This window comes from Haliotis asinina, chromosome 4, assembly GCF_037392515.1.
Source record: "Haliotis asinina isolate JCU_RB_2024 chromosome 4, JCU_Hal_asi_v2, whole genome shotgun sequence".
NCBI classification, from domain to species: Eukaryota; Metazoa; Mollusca; class Gastropoda; order Lepetellida; family Haliotidae; genus Haliotis; species Haliotis asinina.
In genome coordinates, this window is record NC_090283.1 from 60,949,160 (window position 1) to 60,970,676 (window position 21,517).

General features: G+C 40.1%; 4 protein-coding genes across 4 annotated transcripts; 3 read left to right on the forward strand and 1 right to left on the reverse strand.

Moving 5' to 3' along the window:
• Positions 1-1,343: 1,343 nt before the first annotated feature.
• Positions 1,344-1,950, forward strand: LOC137282021 (uncharacterized). The gene is made up of 2 exons (XM_067813775.1): positions 1,344-1,425; positions 1,556-1,950. The coding sequence occupies exons 1-2, from the start codon at positions 1,344-1,346 to the stop codon at positions 1,948-1,950; spliced, it is 477 nt and encodes a 158-aa protein (XP_067669876.1).
• Positions 1,951-3,687: 1,737 nt separating this feature from the next.
• On the forward strand, positions 3,688-4,294 carry LOC137282013 (uncharacterized). The gene is made up of 2 exons (XM_067813765.1): positions 3,688-3,769; positions 3,900-4,294. The coding sequence occupies exons 1-2, from the start codon at positions 3,688-3,690 to the stop codon at positions 4,292-4,294; spliced, it is 477 nt and encodes a 158-aa protein (XP_067669866.1).
• Positions 4,295-6,065: 1,771 nt separating this feature from the next.
• Positions 6,066-6,672, forward strand: LOC137282023 (uncharacterized). Its single transcript, XM_067813777.1, has 2 exons — positions 6,066-6,147; positions 6,278-6,672. The coding sequence occupies exons 1-2, from the start codon at positions 6,066-6,068 to the stop codon at positions 6,670-6,672; spliced, it is 477 nt and encodes a 158-aa protein (XP_067669878.1).
• Positions 6,673-15,733: 9,061 nt separating this feature from the next.
• Positions 15,734-18,655, reverse strand: LOC137282635 (uncharacterized). Its single transcript, XM_067814420.1, has 4 exons — positions 18,427-18,655; positions 16,977-17,107; positions 16,718-16,829; positions 15,734-16,336 (listed from the first exon to the last, which is right to left on the reverse strand). The coding sequence occupies exons 1-4, from the start codon at positions 18,548-18,550 to the stop codon at positions 16,233-16,235; spliced, it is 471 nt and encodes a 156-aa protein (XP_067670521.1). The 5' UTR covers positions 18,551-18,655; the 3' UTR covers positions 15,734-16,232.
• Between the last annotated feature and the right edge of the window lie 2,862 nt (positions 18,656-21,517).

Sequence of the window (21,517 nt, forward strand, 5' to 3'; positions counted from 1 at the left end):
TCTTACACAACTTCGGCTACACCTAAGCATAACATGCCCAACCGTTGGCATTTCTTTGACCATATCCATGACGATGACATATCCAAACAATTAAAGGAAACCACTAAAAACACTCATGGTCATTATCTCTCATGCCATATGTCACACTTTCATCTGTGTTCTATCCTTTTGGAATGAACTTACATATATTGCTTGATCTGAACACAAGGGGTTAAACATTGCCAGTGCAAACAACATACAGTTCCAAAGCAAACTTTCAAATTGGCATCAGCACAAGTCAGTGGCATTTCTTATTCAAGTCAGAGCAGAAACAACTCAAAACATCCGAAGGACCTAACAGGAGACAGTGGTCATCTTTGAAATTGGCATTGTATAATCAAAGCAACATTTACGCATGATTGACTTCAGTGACATTGTCCTGTGCAACTCTCCAACGGAAATGCCCCATATGTATTCAAGGTGTACTTTCTATCCAATTTAACGTGCATGAATGGTCTTCCAACTATATACAATGTATATACATGTTTTATATGGTAAGGTTGGAAACAATCTGACGTCCACCCAGTGTTGTCTCAGAAGGACTATATTCACACACACACACACACACACACACACACACACACACACACACACACACATACAGACAGACAGAGGTCTTCGGTCTTCGACAATTCGTGCTATATTTTAATGATGTATGAAGCGAATGAGAAATTTGGAGGTTAACAAATAATGAGCTACGTCAAAGAGATTCAGACCATACATTCAATACTTTGACTTGGCCTACTTTAAGAGAGATTTTCTATTATTATGCAACTAGTTTTATCATTCTTTGTTATTACAAATATAAGTTACGTCAGTCGGAAGACGATTTTCCTGCAATGATTTATCAACGACCCTCTTCCTCCACCAACATAAGTCAATGCATTTGAAGTTAGATGACAAACGGCACCGTTAGATTAATCCCGACTTCATCAACAAAGGCTGATTGATATTCCCCGGAGATAACGAGATTGGATTGCTTGAACTTTCCTCAGACCTCCCTTTACCACAGTTAAGCTTGTTTTGACAAGAACATGATTGGTGCTTCAAAGTGGACAGTGAGATCCCCTTTCGATCAAAGCCCAATGAGGTTGCAGTATAGCTTTGATCTCGCCACTGGCTTCCAAAACGCTCTCTTTGATCTCTAAAGCCCCACTTGTTTGTACTAAGGTACATTTTAAAGGCTTTCCAGGTACCAGTGTACTTCACTCCATCTCAATCTGCAGGACCGATTACACCCTCTTTCAATTATCACAGTATTCGCCCCGACTGCAGCCTACAGTTGTGTAGAAAAGCCCTACAAAATGGATCCAGTTCAAGTTGCCATCAAGCTGAGAGGTCTCCTTCTTGCCCATGACAATGCAGTAAAAGAGATCTTGACCTTAGGTATATATCAACCGTCCTTATCTGCCTGTAGAAATGTCAATGTTTAGCATCTTCAAATTGAAAATCTTTTATGACTTTATGTTGATGATTTCTGCCAAGACTTCTAATTTCCCCGTTTAACCTTTTTCAGACATGCAGGTGTACAAGCTGATGCAAAAGATGACGGCCAACTCCTCCAACAAGTGTATAATTCGAGGTGAACAGCTGATCCAGAGACGATGGGTGTTGGAAGGTGTCAAGGAGATGTTTACCATCTACAGACAAATCAAGTGGCAAGAGGTACAGGCCTGCGTGAATGCCATCACCAAAGATGCTTCTGGAGAAAGTGATACAGAGGCGGATTGGAATGCTGAAACTTCCTTCAATGACGATGATGCTTCCTTCACCGAACTCCAGGTCGACAGCTCATACAGTGAGGACGACGAGGACCAGGAAGACTTCTACAGCAACGACAGCAGCTACGATATGATGACTCTCAGTCGAGCTTTGTCTGTAGACGACTGTGCTCTTCATAGACACGCTTAAGAGAAATCACAAGTTCCAGGCCACATCAAGTAGTGCTACATTAACTTTATTATTGTTCTTGTTCCGAATGTTGTGCTAAGAGCATCCTGTTATATTGTAACCAGGATTGGTTGTTGATGGTTATGTTCATGAAATAAAAGTATGAAGTCGATATCATAACCTTTCTCATTTTTTGTGACACGTTCGCGACATCGTGAGGACAGCCCTAGGTATAGAAAGCTGTTTTGATACTATGAAACACACGATTCACACGAGATGATATCTCATGCCTTGGGACATATTGCTTGGCTTCTGACGGTGTCATATCCCTAAAATCTATCCACTCCAATCAATGTAGTGAAAGGTCATCAGTAATAACCAACTGAAATGAAACACATCTGGATATTGGCGATGGAATTCCCATCTTACACAACTTCGGCTACACCTAAGCATAACATGCCCAACCGTTGGCATTTCTTTGACCATATCCATGACGATGACATATCCAAACAATTAAAGGAAACCACTAAAAACACTCATGGTCATTATCTCTCATGCCATATGTCACACTTTCATCTGTGTTCTATCCTTTTGGAATGAACTTACATATATTGCTTGATCTGAACACAAGGGGTTAAACATTGCCAGTGCAAACAACATACAATTCCAAAGCAAACTTTCAAATTGGCATCAGCACAAGTCAGTGGCATTTCTTATTCAAGTCAGAGCAGAAACAACTCAAAACATCCGAAGGACCTAACAGGAGACAGTGGTCATCTTTGAAATTGGCATTGTATAATCAAAGCAACATTTACGCATGATTGACTTCAGTGACATTGTCCTGTGCAACTCTCCAACGGAAATGCCCCATATGTATTCAAGGTGTACTTTCTTTCTAATTTAACGTGCATGAATGGTCTTCCAACTATATACAATGTATATACATGTTTTATATGGTAAGGTTGGAAACAATCTGACGTCCACCCAGTGTTGTCTCAGAAGGACTATATTCACACACACACACACACACACACACACACACACACACACACACACATACAGACAGAGGTCTTCGGTCTTCGACAGTTCGTGCTATATTTTAATGATGTATGAAGCGAATGAGAAATTTGGAGGTTAACAAATAATGAGCTACGTCAAAGAGATTCAGACCATACATTCAATACTTTGACTTGGCCTACTTTAAGAGAGATTTTCTATTATTATGCAACTAGTTTTATCATTCTTAGTGATTACAAATATAAGTTACGTCAGTCGGAAGACGATTTTCCTGCAATGATTTATCAACGACCCTCTTCCTCCACCAACATAAGTCAATGCATTTGAAGTTAGATGACAAACGGCACCGTTAGATTAATCCCGACTTCATCAACAAAGGCTGATTGATATTCCCCGGAGATAACGAGATTGGATTGCTTGAACTTTCCTCAGACCTCCCTTTACCACAGTTAAGCTTGTTTTGACAAGAACATGATTGGTGCTTCAAAGTGGACAGTGAGATCCCCTTTCGATCAAAGCCCAATGAGGTTGCAGTATAGCTTTGATCTCGCCACTGGCTTCCAAAACGCTCTCTTTGATCTCTAAAGCCCCACTTGTTTGTACTAAGGTACATTTTAAAGGCTTTCCAGGTACCAGTGTACTTCACTCCATCTCAATCTGCAGGACCGATTACACCCTCTTTCAATTATCACAGTATTCGCCCCGACTGCAGCCTACAGTTGTGTAGAAAAGCCCTACAAAATGGATCCAGTTCAAGTTGCCATCAAGCTGAGAGGTCTCCTTCTTGCCCATGACAATGCAGTAAAAGAGATCTTGACCTTAGGTATATATCAACCGTCCTTATCTGCCTGTAGAAATGTCAATGTTTAGCATCTTCAAATTGAAAATCTTTTATGACTTTATGTTGATGATTTCTGCCAAGACTTCTAATTTCCCCGTTTAACCTTTTTCAGACATGCAGGTGTACAAGCTGATGCAAAAGATGACGGCCAACTCCTCCAACAAGTGTATAATTCGAGGTGAACAGCTGATCCAGAGACGATGGGTGTTGGAAGGTGTCAAGGAGATGTTTACCATCTACAGACAAATCAAGTGGCAAGAGGTACAGGCCTGCGTGAATGCCATCACCAAAGATGCTTCTGGAGAAAGTGATACAGAGGCGGATTGGAATGCTGAAACTTCCTTCAATGACGATGATGCTTCCTTCACCGAACTCCAGGTCGACAGCTCATACAGTGAGGACGACGAGGACCAGGAAGACTTCTACAGCAACGACAGCAGCTACGATATGATGACTCTCAGTCGAGCTTTGTCTGTAGACGACTGTGCTCTTCATAGACACGCTTAAGAGAAATCACAAGTTCCAGGCCACATCAAGTAGTGCTACATTAACTTTATTATTGTTCTTGTTCCGAATGTTGTGCTAAGAGCATCCTGTTATATTGTAACCAGGATTGGTTGTTGATGGTTATGTTCATGAAATAAAAGTATGAAGTCGATATCATAACCTTTCTCATTTTTTGTGACACGTTCGCGACATCGTGAGGACAGCCCTAGGTATAGAAAGCTGTTTTGATACTATGAAACACACGATTCACACGAGATGATATCTCATGCCTTGGGACATATTGCTTGGCTTCTGACGGTGTCATATCCCTAAAATCTATCCACTCCAATCAATGTAGTGAAAGGTCATCAGTAATAACCAACTGAAATGAAACACATCTGGATATTGGCGATGGAATTCCCATCTTACACAACTTCGGCTACACCTAAGCATAACATGCCCAACCGTTGGCATTTCTTTGACCATATCCATGACGATGACATATCCAAACAATTAAAGGAAACCACTAAAAACACTCATGGTCATTATCTCTCATGCCATATGTCACACTTTCATCTGTGTTCTATCCTTTTGGAATGAACTTACATATATTGCTTGATCTGAACACAAGGGGTTAAACATTGCCAGTGCAAACAACATACAATTCCAAAGCAAACTTTCAAATTGGCATCAGCACAAGTCAGTGGCATTTCTTATTCAAGTCAGAGCAGAAACAACTCAAAACATCCGAAGAACCTAACAGGAGACAGTGGTCATCTTTGAAATTGGCATTGAATAATCAAAGCAACATTTACGCATGATTGACTTCAGTGACATTGTCCTGTGCAACTCTCCAACGGAAATGCCACATATGTATTCAAGGTGTACTTTCTATCCAATTTAACGTGCATGAATGGTCTTCCAACTATATACAATGTATATACATGTTTTATATGGTAAGGTTGGAAACAATCTGACGTCCACCCAGTGTTGTCTCAGAAGGACTATATTCACACACACACACACACACACACACACACACACACACACACACACACACACACACACACACACACACACACACACATACAGACAGACAGAGGTCTTCTGTCTTCGACAGTTCGTGCTATATTTTAATGATGTATGAAGCGATAGAGAAATTTGGAGGTTAACAAATAATGAGCTACGTCAAAGAGATTCAGACCATACATTCAATACTTTGACTTGGCCTACTTTAAGAGAGATTTTCTGTTGTTATGCAACTAGTTTTATCATTCTTAGTTATTACAAATATAAGTTACGTCAGTCAGAAGACGATTTTCCTGCAATGATTTATCAACGACCCTCTTCCTCCACCAACATAAGTCAATGCATTTGAAGTTAGATGACAAACGGCACCGTTAGATTAATCCCGACTTCATCAACAAAGGCTGATTGATATTCCCCGGAGATAACGAGATTGGATTGCTTGAACTTTCCTCAGACCTCCCTTTACCACAGTTAAGCTTGTTTTGACAAGAACATGATTGGTGCTTCAAAGTGGACAGTGAGATCCCCTTTCGATCAAAGCCCAATGAGGTTGCAGTATAGCTTTGATCTCGCCACTGGCTTCCAGAACGCTCTCTTTGATCTCTAAAGCCCCACTTGTTTGTACTAAGGGACAGTATAAAGGCTTTCCAGGTACCAGTGTACTTCACTCCATCTCAATCTGCAGAACCGATTACACCCTCTTTCAATTATCACAGTATTCGCCCCGACTGCAGCCTACAGTTGTGTAGAAAAGCCCTACAAAATGGATCCAGTTCAAGTTGCCATCAAGCTGAGAGGTCTCCTTCTTGCCCATGACAATGCAGTAAAAGAGATCTTGACCTTAGGTATATATCAACCGTCCTTATCTGCCTGTAGAAATGTCAATGTTTAGCATCTTCAAATTGAAAATCTTTTATGACTTTATGTTGATGATTTCTGCCAAGACTTCTAATTTCCCCGTTTAACCTTTTCCAGACATGCAGGTGTACAAGCTGATGCAAAAGATGACGGCCAACTCCTCCAACAAGTGTATAATTCGAGGTGAACAGCTGATCCAGAGACGATGGGTGTTGGAAGGTGTCAAGGAGATGTTTACCATCTACAGACAAATCAAGTGGCAAGAGGTACAGGCCTGCGTGAATGCCATCACCAAAGATGCTTCTGGAGAAAGTGATACAGGGGCGGATTGGAATGCTGAAACTTCCTTCAATGACGATGATGCTTCCTTCACCGAACTCCAGGTCGACAGCTCATACAGTGAGGACGACGAGGACCAGGAAGACTTCTACAGCAACGACAGCAGCTACGATATGATGACTCTCAGTCGAGCTTTGTCTGTAGACGACTGTGCTCTTCATAGACACGCTTAAGAGAAATCACAAGTTCCTGCCCACATCAAGTAGTGCTACATTAACTTTATTATTGTTCTTGTTCCGAATGTTGTGCTAAGAGCATCCTGTTATATTGTAACCAGGATTGGTTGTTGATGGTTATGTTCATGAAATAAAAGTATGAAGTCGATATCATAACCTTTCTCATTTTTGTGACACGTTCGCGACATCGTGAGGACAGCCCTAGGTATAGAAAGCTGTTTTGATACTATGAAACACACGATTCACACGAGATGACATCTCATGCCTTGGGTCATATTGCTTGGGTTCTGACGGTGTCATATCCCTAAAATCTATCCATTCCAATCAATGTAGTGAAAGGGCATCAGTAATAACCAACTGAAATGAAACACATCTGGATATTGGAGATGGAATTCCCATCTTACACAACTTCGGCTACACCTAAGCATAACATGCCCAACCGTTGGCATTTCTTTGACCATATCCATGACGATGACATATCCAAACAATTAAAGGAAACCACTAAAAACACTCATGGTCATTATCTCTCATGCCGTATACTTCCTCATGTCGCACTTTCATGAGTTCTATCCTTTTGGAATGAACTTACATATATTGTTTGATCTAAACACAAGGGGTTAAACATTGCCAATGTAAACAACACACAATTCCAAAGCAAACTTTCAAATTGGCATCAGCACAATCAGTGGCATTTCTTATTCAAGTCAAAGCAGAAACAACTCAAAAGATCCGAAGAACCTAACAGGAGACATTGGTTATCTTTGAAATTGGCATTGAATAATCAAAGCAACATTTACGCATGATTGACTTCAATGACATTGTCCTGTGCAACTCTCCAACAGAAATGCCACATATGTATTTAAGGTGTACTTTCTATCCAATTTAACGTGCATGAATGGTCTTCCAGCTACATACAATGTATATACATGTTTTATATGGTAAGGTTGGAAACAATCTGACGTCCACCCAGTGTTGTCTCAGAAGGACTATATTCACACACACACACACACACACACACACACACACAGAGAGAGAGAGAGAGAGAGAGAGAGAGAGAGAGAGAGAGAGAGGTCTTCTGTCTTCTACAATTCGTGCTATATTTTAATGATGTATGAAGCGATAGAGAAATTTGGAGGTTAATAAATAATGAGCTACGTCAAAGAGATTCAGACCATACATTCAATCCTTTGACTTGGCCTACTTTAAGAGAGATTTTCTATGATTATGCAACTAGTTTTATCATTCTTAGTTATTACAAACAGAAGTTACGTCAGTCAGAAGATGATTTTCCTGCAATGATTTATCAACGACCCTCTTCCTCCACCAACATAAGTCAATGCATTTGAAGTTAGATGACAAACGGCACCGTTAGATTAATCCCGACTTCATCAACAAAGGCTGATTGATATTCGCCGGAGATAACGAGATTGGATTGCTTGAACTTTCCTCAGACCTCCCTTTACCACAATTAAGCTTGTTTTGACAAGAACATGATTGGTGCTTCAAAGTGGACAGTGAGATCCCCTTTCGATCAAAGCCCAATGAGGTTGCAGTATAGCTTTGATTTCGCCACTGGCTTCCAAAACGCTCTCTTTGATCTCTAAAGCCCCACTTGTTTGTACTAAGGGACAGTATAAAGGCTTTCCAGGTACCAGTGTACTTCACTCCATCTCAATCTGCAGGACCGATTACACCCTCTTTCAATTATCACAGTATTCGCCCCGACTGCAGCCTACAGTTGTGTAGAAAAGCCCTACAAAATGGATCCAGTTCAAGTTGCCATCAAGCTGAGAGGTCTCCTTCTTGCCCATGACAGTGCAGTCAAAGAGATCTTGACCTTAGGTATATATCAACCGTCCTTATCTGCCTGTAGAAATGTCAATGTTTAGCATCTTCAAATTGAAAATCTTTTATGACTTTATGTTGATGATTTCTGCCAAGACTTCTAATTTCCCCGTTTAACCTTTTCCAGACATGCAGGTGTACAAACTGATGCAAAAGATGACGGCCAACTCCTCCAAACAGTGTATAATTCGAGGTGAACAGCTGATCCAGAGACGATGGGTGTTGGAAGGTGTCAAGGAGATGTTTACCATCTACAGACAAATCAAGTGGCAAGAGGTACAGGCCTGCGTGAATGCCATCACCAAAGATGCTTCTGGAGAAAGTGATACAGAGGCGGATTGGAATGCTGAAACTTCCTTCAATGACGTTGATGCTTCCTTCACCGAACTCCAGGTCGACAGTTCATACAGTGAGGACGACGAGGACCAGGAAGACTTCTACAGCAACGACAGCAGCTACGATATGATGACTCTCAGTCGAGCTTTGTCTGTAGACGACTGTGCTCTTCATAGACACGCTTAAGAGAAATCACAAGTTCCTGGCCACATCAAGTAGTGCTACATTAACTTTATTATTGTTCTTGTTCCGAATGTTGTGCCAAGAGCATCCTGTTATATTGTAACCAGGATTGGTTGTTGATGGTTATGTTCATGAAATAAAAGTATGAAGTCGATATCATAACCTTTCTCATTTTTGTGACACGTTCGCGACATCGTGAGGACAGCCCTAGGTATAGAAAGCTGTTTTGATACTATGAAACACACGATTCACACGAGATGACATCTCATGCCTTGGGTCATATTGCTTGGGTTCTGACGGTGTCATATCCCTAAAATCTATCCATTCCAATCAATGTAGTGAAAGGGCATCAGTAATAACCAACTGAAATGAAACACATCTAGATATTGGAGATGGAATTCCCATCTTACACAACTTCGGCTACACCTAAGCATAACATGCCCAACCGTTGGCATTTCTTTGACCATATCCATGACGATGACATATCCAAACAATTAAAGGAAACCACTAAAAACACTCATGGTCATTATCTCTCATGCCGTATACTTCCTCATGTCGCACTTTCATGAGTTCTATCCTTTTGGAATGAACTTACATATATTGTTTGATCTCAACACAAGGGGTTAAACATTGCCAATGTAAACAACACACAATTCCAAAGCAAACTTTCAAATTGGCATCAGCACAATCAGTGGCATTTCTTATTCAAGTCAAAGCAGAAACAACTCAAAAGATCCGAAGAACCTAACAGGAGACATTGGTTATCTTTGAAATTGGCATTGAATAATCAAAGCAACATTTACGCATGATTGACTTCAATGACATTGTCCTGTGCAACTCTCCAACAGAAATGCCACACATGTATTCAAGGTGTACTTTCTATCCAATTTAACGTGCATGAATGGTCTTCCAGCTACATACAATGTATATACATGTTTTATATGGTAAGGTTGGAAACAATCTGACGTCCACCCAGTGTTGTCTCAGAAGGACTATATTCACACTCACACACACACACACACACACACAGAGAGAGAGAGAGAGAGAGAGAGAGAGAGAGAGAGAGAGAGAGAGAGAGAGGGAGAGGTCTTCTGTCTTCGACAATTCGTGCTATATTTTAATGATGTATGAAGCGATAGAGAAATTTGGAGGTTAACAAATAATGAGCTACGTCAAAGAGATTCAGACCATACATTCAATACTTTGACTTGGCCTACTTTAAGAGAGATTTTCTATGATTATGCAACTAGTTTTATCATTCTTAGTTATTACAAACAGAAGTTACGTCAGTCAGAAGATGATTTTCCTGCAATGATTTATCAACGACCCTCTTCCTTCACCAACATAAGTCAATGCATTTGAAGTTAGATGACAAACGGCACCGTTAGATTAATCCCGACTTCATCAACAAAGGCTGATTGATATTCGCCGGAGATAACGAGATTGGATTGCTTGAACTTTCCTCAGACCTCCCTTTACCACAATTAAGCTTGTTTTGACAAGAACATGATTGGTGCTTCAAAGTGGACAGTGAGATCCCCTTTCGATCAAACCCCAATGAGGTTGCAGTATAGCTTTGATTTTGCCACTGGCTTCCAAAACGCTCTCTTTGATCTCTAAAGCCCCACTTGTTTGTACTAAGGGACAGTATAAAGGCTTTCCAGGTACCAGTGTACTTCACTCCATCTCAATCTGCAGGACCGATTACACCCTCTTTCAATTATCACAGTATTCGCCCCGACTGCAGCCTACAGTTGTGTAGAAAAGCCCTACAAAATGGATCCAGTTCAAGTTGCCATCAAGCTGAGAGGTCTCCTTCTTGCCCATGACAGTGCAGTCAAAGAGATCTTGACCTTAGGTATATATCAACCGTCCTTATCTGCCTGTAGAAATGTCAATGTTTAGCATCTTCAAATTGAAAATCTTTTATGACTTTATGTTGATGATTTCTGCCAAGACTTCTAATTTCCCCGCTTGACCTTTTTCAGACATGCAGGTGTACAAACTGATGCAAAAGATGACGGCCAACTCCTCCAAACAGTGTATAATTCGAGGTGAACAGCTGATCCAGAGACGATGGGTGTTGGAAGGTGTCAAGGAGATGTTTACCATCTTCAGACAAATCAAGTGGCAAGAGGTACAGGCCTGCGTGAATGCCATCACCAAAGATGCTTCTGGAGAAAGTGATACAGAGGCGGATTGGAATGCTGAAACTTCCTTCAATGACGTTGATGCTTCCTTCACCGAACTCCAGGTCGACAGTTCATACAGTGAGGACGACGAGGACCAGGAAGACTTCTACAGCAACGACAGCAGCTACGATATGATGACTCTCAGTCGAGCTTTGTCTGTAGACGACTGTGCTCTTCATAGACACGCTTAAGAGAAATCACAAGTTCCTGGCCACATCAAGTAGTGCTACATTAACTTTATTATTGTTCTTGTTCCGAATGTTGTGCCAAGAGCATCCTGTTATATTGTAACCAGGATTGGTTGTTGATGGTTATATTCATGAAATAAAAGTATGAAGTCGATATCATAACCTTTCTCATTTTTGTGACACGTTCGCGACATCGTGAGGACAGCCCTAGGTATAGAAAGCTGTTTTGATACTATGAAACAAACGATTCACGCAAGATGATATCTCATGCCTTGGGTCATATTGCTTGGGTTCTGACGGTGTCATATCCCAAAAATCTATCCACTCCAATCAATGTAGTGAAAGGTCATCAGTAATAACCAACTGAAATGAAACACATCTGGATATTGGAGATGGAATTCCCATCTTACACAACTTCGGCTACACCTAAGCATAACATGCCCAACCGTTGGCATTTCTTTGACCATATCCATGACGATGACATATCCAAACAATTAAAGGAAACCACTAAAAACACTCATGGTCATTATCTCTCATGCCATATACTTCCTCATGTCACACTTTCATCTGAGTTCTATCCTTTTGGAATGAACTTACATATATTGCTTGATCTCAACACAAGGGGTTAAACATTGCCAATGCAAACAACACACAATTCCAAAGCAAACTTTCAAATTGGCATCAGCACAATCAGTGGCATTTCTTATTCAAGTCAAAGCAGAAACAACTCAAAAGATCCGAAGAACCTAACAGGAGACATTGGTCATCTTTGAAATTGGCATTGTATAATCAAAGCAACATTTACGCATGATTGACTTCAATGACATTGTCCTGTGCAACTCTCCAACAGAAATGCCACATATGTATTCAAGGTGTACTTTCTATCCAATTTAACGTGCATGAATGGTCTTCCAACTACATACAATGTATATACATGTTTTATATGGTAAGGTTGGAAACAATCTGACGTCCACCCAGTGTTGTCTCAGAAGGACTATATTCACACACACACACACACGCACAGAGAGAGAGAGAGAGAGAGAGAGAAAAAAAGAGAGAGAGAGGGGGAGAGGTCTTCTGTCTTCTACAATTCGTGCTATATTTTAATGATGTATGAAGCGATAGAGAAATTTGGAGGTTAACAAATAATGAGCTACGTCAAAGAGATTCAGACCATACATTCAATACTTTGACTTGGCCTACTTTAAGAGAGATTTTCTATTATTATGCAACTAGTTTTATCATTCTTAGTTATTACAAACAGAAGTTACGTCAGTCAGAAGACGATTTTCCTGCAATGATTTATCAACGACCCTCTTCCTCCACCAACATAAGTCAATGCATTTGAAGTTAGATGACAAACAGCACCGTTAGATTAATCCCGACTTCATCAACAAAGGCTGATTGATATTCCCCGGAGATAACGAGATTGGATTGCTTGAACTTTCCTCAGACCTCCCTTTACCACAGTTAAGCTTGTTTTGACAAGAACATGATTGGTGCTTCAAAGTGGACAGTGAGATCCCCTTTCGATCAAAGCCCAATGAGGTTGCAGTATAGCTTTGATCTCGCCACTGGCTTCCAAAACGCTCTCTTTGATCTCTAAAGCCCCACTTGTTTGTACTAAGGGACAGTATAAAGGCTTTCCAGGTACCAGTGTACTTCACTCCATCTCAATCTGCAGGACCGATTACACCCTCTTTCAATTATCACAGTATTCGCCCCGACTGCAGCCTACAGTTGTGTAGAAAAGCCCTACAAAATGGATCCAGTTCAAGTTGCCATCAAGCTGAGAGGTCTCCTTCTTGCCCATGACAATGCAGTAAAAGAGATCTTGACCTTAGGTATATATCAACCGTCCTTATCTGCCTGTAGAAATGTCAATGTTTAGCATCTTCAAATTGAAAATCTTTTATGACTTTATGTTGATGATTTCTGCCAAGACTTCTAATTTCCCCGTTTGACCTTTTTCAGACATGCAGGTGTACAAGCTGATGCAAAAGATGACGGCCACCTCCTCCAACAAGTGTATAATTCGAGGTGAACAGCTGATCCAGAGACGATGGGTGTTGGAAGGTGTCAAGGAGATGTTTACCATCTACAGACAAATCAAGTGGCAAGAGGTACAGGCCTGCGTGAATGCCATCACCAAAGATGCTTCTGGAGGAAGTGATACAGAGGCGGATTGGAATGCTGAAACTTCCTTCAATGACGTTGATGCTTCCTTCACCGAACTCCAGGTCGACAGTTCATACAGTGAGGACGACGAGGACCAGGAAGACTTCTACAGCAACGACAGCAGCTACGATATGATGACTCTCAGTCGAGCTTTGTCTGTAGACGACTGTGCTCTTCATAGACACGCTTAAGAGAAATCACAAGTTCCTGGCCACATCAAGTAGTGCTACATTAACTTTATTATTGTTCTTGTTCCGAATGTTGTGCCAAGAGCATCCTGTTATATTGTAACCAGGATTGGTTGTTGATGGTTATATTCATGAAATAAAAGTATGAAGTCGATATCATAACCTTTCTCATTTTTGTGACACGTTCGCGACATCGTGAGGACAGCCCTAGGTATAGAAAGCTGTTTTGATACTATGAAACAAACGATTCACGCAAGATGATATCTCATGCCTTGGGTCATATTGCTTGGGTTCTGACGGTGTCATATCCCTAAAATCTATCCACTCCAATCAATGTAGTGAAAGGTCATCAGTAATAACCAACTGAAATGAAACACATCTGGATATTGGCGATGGAATTCCCATCTTACACAACTTCGGCTACACCTAAGCATAACATGCCCAACCGTTGGCATTTCTTTGACCATATCCATGACGATGACATATCCAAACAATTAAAGGAAAGCACTAAAAACACTCATGGTCATTATCTCTCTATGCCATATACTTCCTCATGTCACACTTTCATCTGTGTTCTATCCTTTTGGAATGAACTTACATATATTGTTTGATCTCAACACAAGGGGTTAAACATTGCCAATGTAAACAACACACAATTCCAAAGCAAACTTTCAAATTGGCATCAGCACAATCAGTGGCATTTCTTATTCAAGTCAAAGCAGAAACAACTCAAAAGATCCGAAGAACCTAACAGGAAACATTGGTCATCTTTGAAATTGGCATTGAATAATCAAAGCAACATTTACGCATGATTGACTTCAGTGACATTGTCCTGTGCAACTCTCCAACAGAAATGCCACATATGTATTCAAGGTGTACTTTCTATCCAATTTAACGTGCATGAATGGTCTTCCAACTATATACAATGTATATACATGTTTTATATGGTAAGGTTGGAAACAATCTGACGTCCACCCAGTGTTGTCTCAGAAGGACTATACTCACACACACACACACAGACACACACACACACACACACACACACACACACACACACACACATACACACACATACACAGAGAGAGAGAGACAGACAGAGGTCTTCGGTGTTCGACAATTCGTGCTCTATTTTATTGATGTGTGAAGCGATAGAGAAATTTGGAGGTTAACAAATAATGAGCTACGTCAAAGACATTCTGACCATACATTCAATACTTTGACTTGGCATACTTTAAGAGATATTTTGTATTACTGTGGAACTAGTTTTGTCATTCTTTTTTATTACAAATATAAGTTACGTCAGTCAGAAGACGATTTTTCCTGCAATGATTTCCCCGTTTTCTCGACCTTCTTGAAAACACGTTAAATTCAAGAGTTTGATCCCATGCCCGTGTATGTTGTAATGTGTTGTGCACATGCATATTATTAGTTGTGTTTAGGGTGGTGAAGGAGTGTAATGGTGGTGCGTTGATAAAATGTGTGTCCTTGAAACCTTTGTTGCCGTTTACACTTCCTATCCAAATTAAAAGTTCATTATACCTTACTTTTTTGAAGAGTATAGTTCGTTTTAAGAGATATTGGGCGAATGTCAGATTGTATCAAACCTTACCACGTAAAGAGATGTACTTGTATTTTGAGGACAGTTTAAGTATGTTAAATTGAGTGACAAAACCTTGAATACATATGTGTATTTCTGTTGGTGAGTTGCAACACAACGTCGTGTGTACACGTTCTTTTGCTTTGAATACACAAAGCCCATTTGAAAACGGCTACTATCTGTTGGACAGAATAGATTCAGGAATATGATACCGTTTGAACCTGATCAAAATGTTCGAAAAGCTTGAGAGTCTGAGATGTCGTCTTGAATGAATCTTTCATACCTTAGTATAAAAATACTACTGTTGTGAACATTTTGTGAGGGCGTCAGAAGATGACAAAGATTGTGATATAGACGTCATAATTTTATTTTTCATGAATTCATACGAACTAATTAGGGTTACTGGATGCCAATACAATATGAATTTCATTGTATACAATGTGTTAACAAAAAACAATACTACGGTGACTCTAGTTGTTGTGGACAGGAAGTTGTATATTCTCTGAGATATTTGTGTTGTAAATGTGCAATTTTATATATTCTTTATATTGGGAACACATGTTGGGGATTAGAGCAAGACATTCGTGGATGACGTAAAGGAAACGCTACTCAAAACCCCTCACACTGTCTCATCCTACTCTCTATCTAACCACCAGGGACATCCACTCGCCACTTTGAACATATATATTAGTGAGCGACATTGCTGTGTTGGTATGCTGAACTGGCCTCGTGCACCAGACAATAGGAAAGCATATGTAGTCTTTTCGGTGAATTATACGGGTTCTAATATACGCATTTAATTTCCTTCGCTAAACGCCGAACACAACCGTAACGATATAAACACATTGCGTCACTGGATTTGGATCAAGTCAAAATGGAAAGCTGTCCTTTTTTCAGAAGCTTCTGGAAGGACACGAAGCTGGAGATCGTTGTCATGGCAGCAGAGATATTTTCCTGGAAGAACGTATATATACTGGATGAGATTTCTGAAGTACAAAATCCAATTCAATCATTTGTTTGCAAAACATATGCATGTGTTTATGATTTCTAGGCTTGTGGTTATGATTAAAAACTTTTCTGTGGCTTCGAATTTTGAACGAAAGTATGAACGAAACCTTGACTGGGATCTACGTAAAGTTTCTGCTGTTTAGCAAAAATGGAAAATCAGGTTAGATGCAGCTGAGGATACGGGACGAATGTACGAATTGCCTTAAAAAATTACTTTACTTTACCAAATAAATGATGGGCAGTTCTGGCACAAAAGTAACTGTTAAGTAAAATTAATATTTGTTATACTCTGCGATATAATTACATCGATTTACTAAATTGTGTTACCTGGAAATTTGACGCTTTGGAACACCAGGTAACCGACGTTTTTTTCAACTTCCTCTGAAATAAGGAAGCGGTGCCCATCTGGAGAAGTGGTCGACTTTGGAGAACTGTGGTCCTAGACATGAAATAATTTATTTCAGTGTATTGTTCAGTATACTGACTGACAGACATACATATTTTATTTCAGTATAATTAGATGTGTTTCACACTGCACTTAAACTACAAATAATTGGCTGTTAATAATAACAGATATATAGTTTACCAGCAGCTCGACTGTTCCGTCTGCACGTGCAGTGACGTCATACACGTGACCCTTGACTTCGTGACTGAAGGTGATGGTCATCACAGGGGGCATTTGTGTTTCTGAAATACTCGTGCATGATTGGAAAGTCTCTGTAAAAGCAAAACAAATGTTGATATTGATATATATGGTACACTGAGAAGGTGATGTAGTGATCGATTAAGCGGATCACTGTTAGCACTTTTCTAGCAATATCTGTGGGAATCTTTGGGAGCATAAAACCCGGGGAATGGAACCCGAGCTTTCATTATGTCCATCAAACACATTAACCACTGTGCGTCGCTTTTGCTCGATTTGTTTCTTGCAAAGACTTTCAACTTTGTGGTGTCATTTCAGTGAGTGAACAAGTTCAGCTCTACGCCGCTTGTAGCAATATGCAAACAATATCACGTCGGGGGGCACCAGCAATAGGCTTCATACATTATCCTACCTCACAGATACATGTGGCTTTGTGACTGGCTAAGCCAATCGATGTATCTTGCTTACAATCCAATAACATATTCTGTGTTACTCGCTGGAAATGCCGAACTGTGCTATTTCGTGTCAATAGTGTTTGACCTGGATTATAATATGGAGTACCACAGTTAAGCAACAGGCTAGCTATTCTCGAAACGTTCGTAGCCCTAAGAATTGTAAACTTTGATCGTAGCCAATGTGTTTAGAGTGGACTTAGGTTCGTAGGGCTACGGACGCTTCGAGAATAGATAGCCTGTTGCTTAACTGTGGTACTCCAGATCATAATCCAAACAGTTCAAAGCTAATCTGTGGGGCATTGAAGGTATGATGGAACATAAACAAACATTGAGGGTACATCAACCTACGGCCCCCTCGAGACGAGTAAACATCATATTTTGTATCCATGTGAGGAATAGAACCCAGCTCATCGGCATGACGAGTGAACGCGTTAACCATCAGGCTACCCAACCGCTCTGCAATTTCAGAGCACGAGACAATCTATTTTTTTTCAGTCGATGTTCCATGTTCCATCACTTTCATTACATTTAATGTAATGTAGAATGTGTGAGGTTTTTGTTTTAAGGTAACGTAACGTTTTAACGTTGGCACTGAGATCCGACTTCTAGTGACAGAAGGCGGGGGCTCAATATATAAGAGATATAAAGACTATGAAGGAATGCCTAAGCCTCAACTTGGTCCTTAAAACAGCAAGTGGGTCCCGAATATTCCCAGGGAGCTCCATCCTCACATTACTGAAACGAATCTGATTCACAGTGAAAAAGACGAGTTTATCGGGAGTTTACAGTACGTTTGACTCCTTTCAAGCGACATTACACTATGGGATACCAATAACAAACTTGAAACATTCTGCGAGTATCAAACTCGAGTGTTAAGCATGTCGAGCGATCACTTTTACCACAGTCCTCGAAGGTTATCTCAAACACCTACATCTCACCTCCTGCTATCTGTTTGTGATCTGCCCCAGTGACAAAGGTGAGGCGAGGTGGATCGCCTTCAGCAGACAAATGCTGGTTTCTGTGTGTACTGATAATTACGTTCGCTGTCTTTGGAGCCGACATTGTGTAGCTGTTTGACTGGTTGAGTAACACGCCACGTCTACTGGATCTTAGAAGCTTAATGGCGCGCTGAACATATTTAAGCTGCTGATTAGCAACCCAATTCTTTGAAATTACCCGATTTCTCGAGAAAGGCTATTTTAGGGCATTACCACACAGAACAAATTGACTAGCAGTGCAACTGCAGGCTACGGTATTCATGGAATACTGTCGGTTGAGAAGAAATTGGCTATTTATATTTAAAGCTTAACTGGAAATCGCTTCAAAATGCGCTATCTATAGATGTGGCGCAATAATTTTATGCAGGCCGTGACTTGTACGTGCCTGTAGTGTGAACAAGTATAACAAACATAGGAGTGCTGTAACCTGATCTCTATAAATAGCTCTGACTATAACGTGTAACCTACTTACCTATCGGGACTTGCACACTCAAGGGCTATTCAAATGTTCTGTGACCAGGTGTTTTAATGGTATTCACAGTAGCGGCCGGAATATTTTGTTTCGTTATGTGTTGGCTGGCTCCTTAACGCCGCACTCCAGAAGTAAGCGGTCAGTAAATAATCGGACCTCCCAACCGAGATATGATGGTATGCATTAAGGATATCAGACCATTCGATCCCGTCAGTCGTCTCTGGTTCGAACCCGGAACATGTAGATAATAATCACATTTTTGTGTGACGTGAACAAATAGGGAAAAGATAGAGACGTATGTGACATGATGTCATTGATTGTGTGTCAAACTTGAAAGTAAACATGGACAAAACCTAATCTGTATGTTAAGTTCTTTGTTTACTGAAATGAAATCTTCGATTATATAAATAAAAAATATACAAATGCAGAGAGAAAAACGCAATCAATCTGATTCCGCTATAAATGACTAATTTGAATTCGCACAATTGACAAGCACATGCAGTATTAGTACGATATAGTGTGGTTTATTGTTCTACTGACGTCGTATGTCTGATACCAATGCGATGTTCAACACTGTGAAACTATGTATCACATCTAGTGCGAGTTATAACACTTTTATTAGATGTTAGAGTGACGTATAACAAAATTAAACGGGTATTTGATTCTAGTGAGATATGCACCACTGTTAAACGCGGTCTTGATATAAGTGATATAAGATGTTAGAGTGACGTATAACAAGATTAAACGGGTATTTGATTCGAGTGAGATATGCACCACTGTTAAACGCTGTCTTGATATAAGTGCGACCTACAACTCTATGAAACATGTATCAGATCTAATGCGATTAATAACACTATTCCATGTTTATTAGATATTAGAGTGACGTACAACACCATTGTACGGGCATTTGATACTAGTGAAAATGTGTGTCACTATTTAACATGGTCTTGATATAAGCGCTACGTACATCACTATTAAAAATGTATTAGATATAATGCGATTTTAACATCAGGAAATAGACTTCACGCTTTTTACCCATGTAGAGAATCGAACTCGGACCGTCCGCTTGACGAGCTAACGCTTTTAAGAAACACTAGGCTACCTACCGCCCCCTTTTCTCAAGTGAAACAAAAGAGAATAAGTCAATATGAATCTTGAACATATACGTTCACTTTTTAATCCCTGGGATAGAAAAAACTCTCATTGTCAGTGTTGAATTCGTATATCATTACGATGCGTACGTTTCAATGTATCTGGTGCCTGTGGAATTATTCTTACAGTCCTGTCTAGTCACACAACCAAATACACTCACGGTCAAAGTAATCCTTTCAAAACGTTTTTGAAAGGCTTAAAAGCCGTAAGCAGCAACGTTGACTGATCGTGTGTAGTTTGCTTCATAATCCTCACCTCAGGGAATAAAACAAATACAGTATGGTTCAAAATTATTGAGAATAGCTAAAGCATCTCATATTATTAAACGAGAACAAATCAGATTGTCGATAGGGTAAAAACCGGGAGCGTCGACATAACGTGGTCAACAAACCGTGATGGTGTTAAAGAGAATGTTTGCTTAGTCACTTAGTCACTAATTAAGTTTGTCTTTTTAACAGTTTGCGAGTAATTGAATTAAGTTAATCTTTTTAACAATTTGTAAGAGAATTACGATTGTAAACAGACTATTATTTTACGTTATGCAAGTGGAAGGATTACCATTTTGGAGTTTCACATGCCACAAAACAAACGAATCCCGGAAATTATGTTGTGAAATTGAGAGTAGTGTGATTATTGTGATCCAGTTGAAACCATGTATTTGGGAATATATAACAGATGAGGAATATGTGGTTGTCACTGTCAAAATGGCATATGCTATGGCGCGGGGTACACTGACTGACAACATTAATGGAGGTCAGAATCTTTACCACAATGAAGTCAGAGTCAACAGGCGCAGAGCTCAGAAAACATGCTGGAGATGTACAGATTCCACCTGTCCATCGTATTTGACCTTCTTGACAGACTTACTGACTTGAACTGCACAGACCACGTGTCAGAGTTACTTCATCTTGGCTGAACATTCAGATTACTGAAATGGACTTTATCATCACAATTCTCAAATGTTAATACCTTTTTCACTTATATAATATATATCTATATCAAAATATAGTGTGCGCATATATACGGTCAGAATGAACGCTATATACCCCGTTACTTAGCCGAGGCATAATAAACATATAGTGCACTGTAGATATCATACTTTGTGTTTAATTGGTTCGTTAATTGCGAGCACACTGGGCGTCATGTCACTCATGTGGAACATCATGTGGAACATCATGTAGAACATCATGTAGAACATCATGTGGAACATTTTGTCCCTTTCCTCCACAAGTAATTTGGACGGATTGTTCGTTGTTGTCGACAGTCCGGGTATAAACCATTACGACATGGGTTACTGGAGATCAGTTCTAACCAGGATCTTCATGTGTCCTACATACAGAAGACAGCACATGTACAGACCCCTCCTAAATGTCAACAGATACAATGTATTCACAATGAATAAAGCCA